At 25.3% G+C, this 3325-nt stretch overlaps 1 protein-coding gene across 1 annotated transcript; it reads right to left on the bottom strand.

Moving 5' to 3' along the window:
• Nucleotides 1-1109: 1109 nt before the first annotated feature.
• Nucleotides 1110-2676, bottom strand: LOC112690062 (neuferricin). Its single transcript, XM_025563972.1, has 4 exons — nt 2190-2676; nt 1933-2073; nt 1645-1834; nt 1110-1578 (listed from the first exon to the last, which is right to left on the bottom strand). Exons 1-4 carry the CDS (start codon nt 2482-2484, stop codon nt 1392-1394), a joined length of 813 nt encoding a protein of 270 aa, XP_025419757.1. The 5' UTR covers nt 2485-2676; the 3' UTR covers nt 1110-1391.
• Nucleotides 2677-3325: the final 649 nt, after the last annotated feature.

The raw sequence follows: 3325 nt of genomic DNA, 5'->3' as shown, positions 1-3325 counted from the left end.
TAGAGTAAGATTTGTTAATGAAAGTCTTAGTGCCAGCATCAAATTTAAGTTATTTTGATATTTAGACTTGGTTACAGTGACTGCTGAGGTTTAACATGAGGAAGTAGAAAGGAAAGGAAGTAGGATTATTAATGATTTTTTATTAAACACCTCATATTTGTATTGAACTGTTAGGCACCGTGTTATCGCAAGTATAGAAAGGATAAAGGGTAAGGTCAATGGTCCAATTGAAACCAACCATACTTTTATCTGTAATAATTATATGGGCAGGTATTTTGTAAGTACTAATTTTTCGTGGTCATCAGTAGTTTTTTCTATCTTTATTATATTGTTTAAGTACAAAACACTATTATTAACTTTATATTATTATTTATTGTACATAGTACACTATAATTTCATATGTACTATTAAAATATTATAATATTTTTTTTATTAATGTGTACGCCTAACACGACTTTTTCCTCCTAGCCACCTCTGATCTTTAGTTACACTTTTTCAAATTAGTTTTTTTGAATATTATATGGTCTTAATCTAACAGTTTAAGAAACACTGATAAAGAGTAAAATTTAAAACAAATTAAAATTAGTTTTCAAAATCCTTAAAGAAAACCAATAGATACAAATAATATCATACTAAATACATAACAGATATTCATTCTTAAATAATTTAAATATTCTAAGTCTAGGTATTAGTAAATCATTTAAATAACTTCCACGAATTTGTAAATTTTGTGGTGTCATTAAAATCAGTCTATTGATTAAACAAATAACTATATATATGCATGTATGTATTAAAAATAATTATAATAAACTAATATTATCACCAATCAATGTTCAATAAGTTCAAATAATATGAATTGAACATTCTCATAAAATAATTAATAATAATTAATAACAATGATAACTAACTCAATAAAAAAATGCCTTAAGTATCTTATATGTATGAAAAAAAGATTAAAATTGCACAATTAATTAAATAGTATTATAATCTTATAGTTAAGTAAATAAAAAATGTTTATGTTAAACCTTATAAATATAATAGCACTCATATTTTATTAATTTATAATTTCATAGTTTTTTATGAAAACATTCTTATACTAAAATAATTAAAATTTTTTTTTTTTTATACTTAGACCATAACATTCAAATTAGATTAAAATAAGTAGTAAACTCATTCATGGAAAAGTCAGGATTATATACATATAAATATTAAGGAAACATTTAAAAAATATATTTCCTCTTATAACATATTGAAATAACCTTGAATTTAAAATATAATTCAAAATTGAAAATGGATCAGTAGATAGACCACAGAGTTAAAGTGTACCATGATCTACACAAGCTTACCTTTGAAACCACAACTTAATACAAAATAGCAATACACAAAGAAGATTAACTGATTTTTACAAAACAAACTGTTGAGCTAGCTTCACAATTATCATATTCTACAATATGCACTAATTCACTTTTACTTAATTCATCAAGTTGAACACATGCACAGCGAACAGATAAATTTCCATTTTCATCAAGAGTTTGTAATTTACGAGGTACTCCCGTCCATGTTCTTTTAACACCTCCACTATAAAAAATATAAACAAATTGTTATAATTTAAAATTTAAAAAAAATTAAAGCCACATTTTTTACCTTAATGTAGTACACCAGACTTTACTTCTTTGGTTTTCTTTAATATATTCTACATTACAACTTGGATATCGATTCATTTCTTTTTTTTTTGCCAATTTGGCCATTTTACTTACATTAATTCTTTCGTATACTATCTTACAATAGTCAGTTTTTTCACCAGATGAATCATAATATCGACCAATTAATTTTCCTTAAATAACATTATAAAGAAATAATAAATTAATAAAAATATAAATAAAATTATTTATATAGTATATATTACAGAAAAATTATATTTTATAAAAGTACCAATTTCTTTGTATTTTTTTTTATAAGTACTAAGCCAATTATCCAACCCTATTAAATCAGTTGGATCCATATCAATAACATGATCCGTTAAATTTTCTTCATCAAATAAACCAGTTATGAATGAACGACTGGCATCACGACCTATACATTTATCACATAATAATTAAAAGAAAAATATTTATTCTTAAAACAGATAATCAAGTTTTCAATAAAAATGCCTAAGAATAATATATTATAGTATTATTTCCATTATTTACCAGAGAATCCATGATAAGAACCACCAGGACCGTAGAACCGTCTACCTTCAGTTACATCAAATACAATACCCAGAATGGATAAATATATTTTACCTCCTCCAACACCTTTGTAACGACTTAAGCGGTAGGAATCAAAAAGAGAACAAACTTTGGGTGTGTTGAAAAAGAATCTTTCAAAAATCGCAAAACTGCACAACACATTTTGAGCAGGTTCGTAAAAACAGAGCATAGATATAACCAAAACTAAAATAGTTATAAAAGAGAAAAAAATATTTTTCAAATTGAAACTCTCCATAGTATCACAATTATTCAGTGATTGGCGTAGAAAGATGTTAAATTGCAATAGCAATAAAGGAAAAAAATTGTATTCAAAAATAATAACTTATGATTTGTGTTTTTAATATTTTAAATTTCGTTTTATATCTTGCAACCTGTTATCAATATCTAACGATATAAAACACGGAATAAGATATACAGGACGGGTCGGGTAATGATTTGACAGGAGAGTGATAGAGGACCGGCACAAAATGTTTTCAATAGGTACACGCAGGACACATAGCGCTATCTAGTAGCATTAGAGCTCTTCTAACATTTTTTTATAAATAAATTGGCACAGAAAAGTAAATTGCATTGTCTCATGTACCTATTTATATTCATTCCGTTAATAAATAGTAGATTATTTACTTACTATTTACTAGAATGTCTAGTAAATAGGTAGTATTATCTACTTGATTTATTTCAGCATTCGTATTTAAATAATAAAATTAAAATGCCTCGCCAATGTTCAATATTTTCATGTTCCAGTAAAAAAATATCCAGTGTTTAATTATTTAAATTTCATGAATCCAAATTCCATTGGTGGGAAGAAATTGTTAAGAAAACAAATGGTAATCATAAACGCAAAGTGACATACGTTTGTATAGAACATTTAGGAAAGAAGATTTGATTAACAGTTATAGTGGGTGTAATGACTTAGAAGTAAGAAAACATAATTATTTGTATTTAGCCATTTGGGTACTTTACGTACTTGGTCATTAAATATTATAAATTATAACTCAATAATTCTATATACAAGTTAAAATGAACACAATTAGACTAAAAAAAGGTGCTTTTCCATCAGTATTTAATGCACTATT

Source organism: Sipha flava, unplaced genomic scaffold (genome assembly GCF_003268045.1).
Source record: "Sipha flava isolate LNK unplaced genomic scaffold, YSA_version1 48_pilon_pilon, whole genome shotgun sequence".
Classification (NCBI taxonomy): Eukaryota; Metazoa; Arthropoda; class Insecta; order Hemiptera; family Aphididae; genus Sipha; species Sipha flava.
This window is presented reverse-complemented; position numbering and strand designations above follow the sequence as displayed.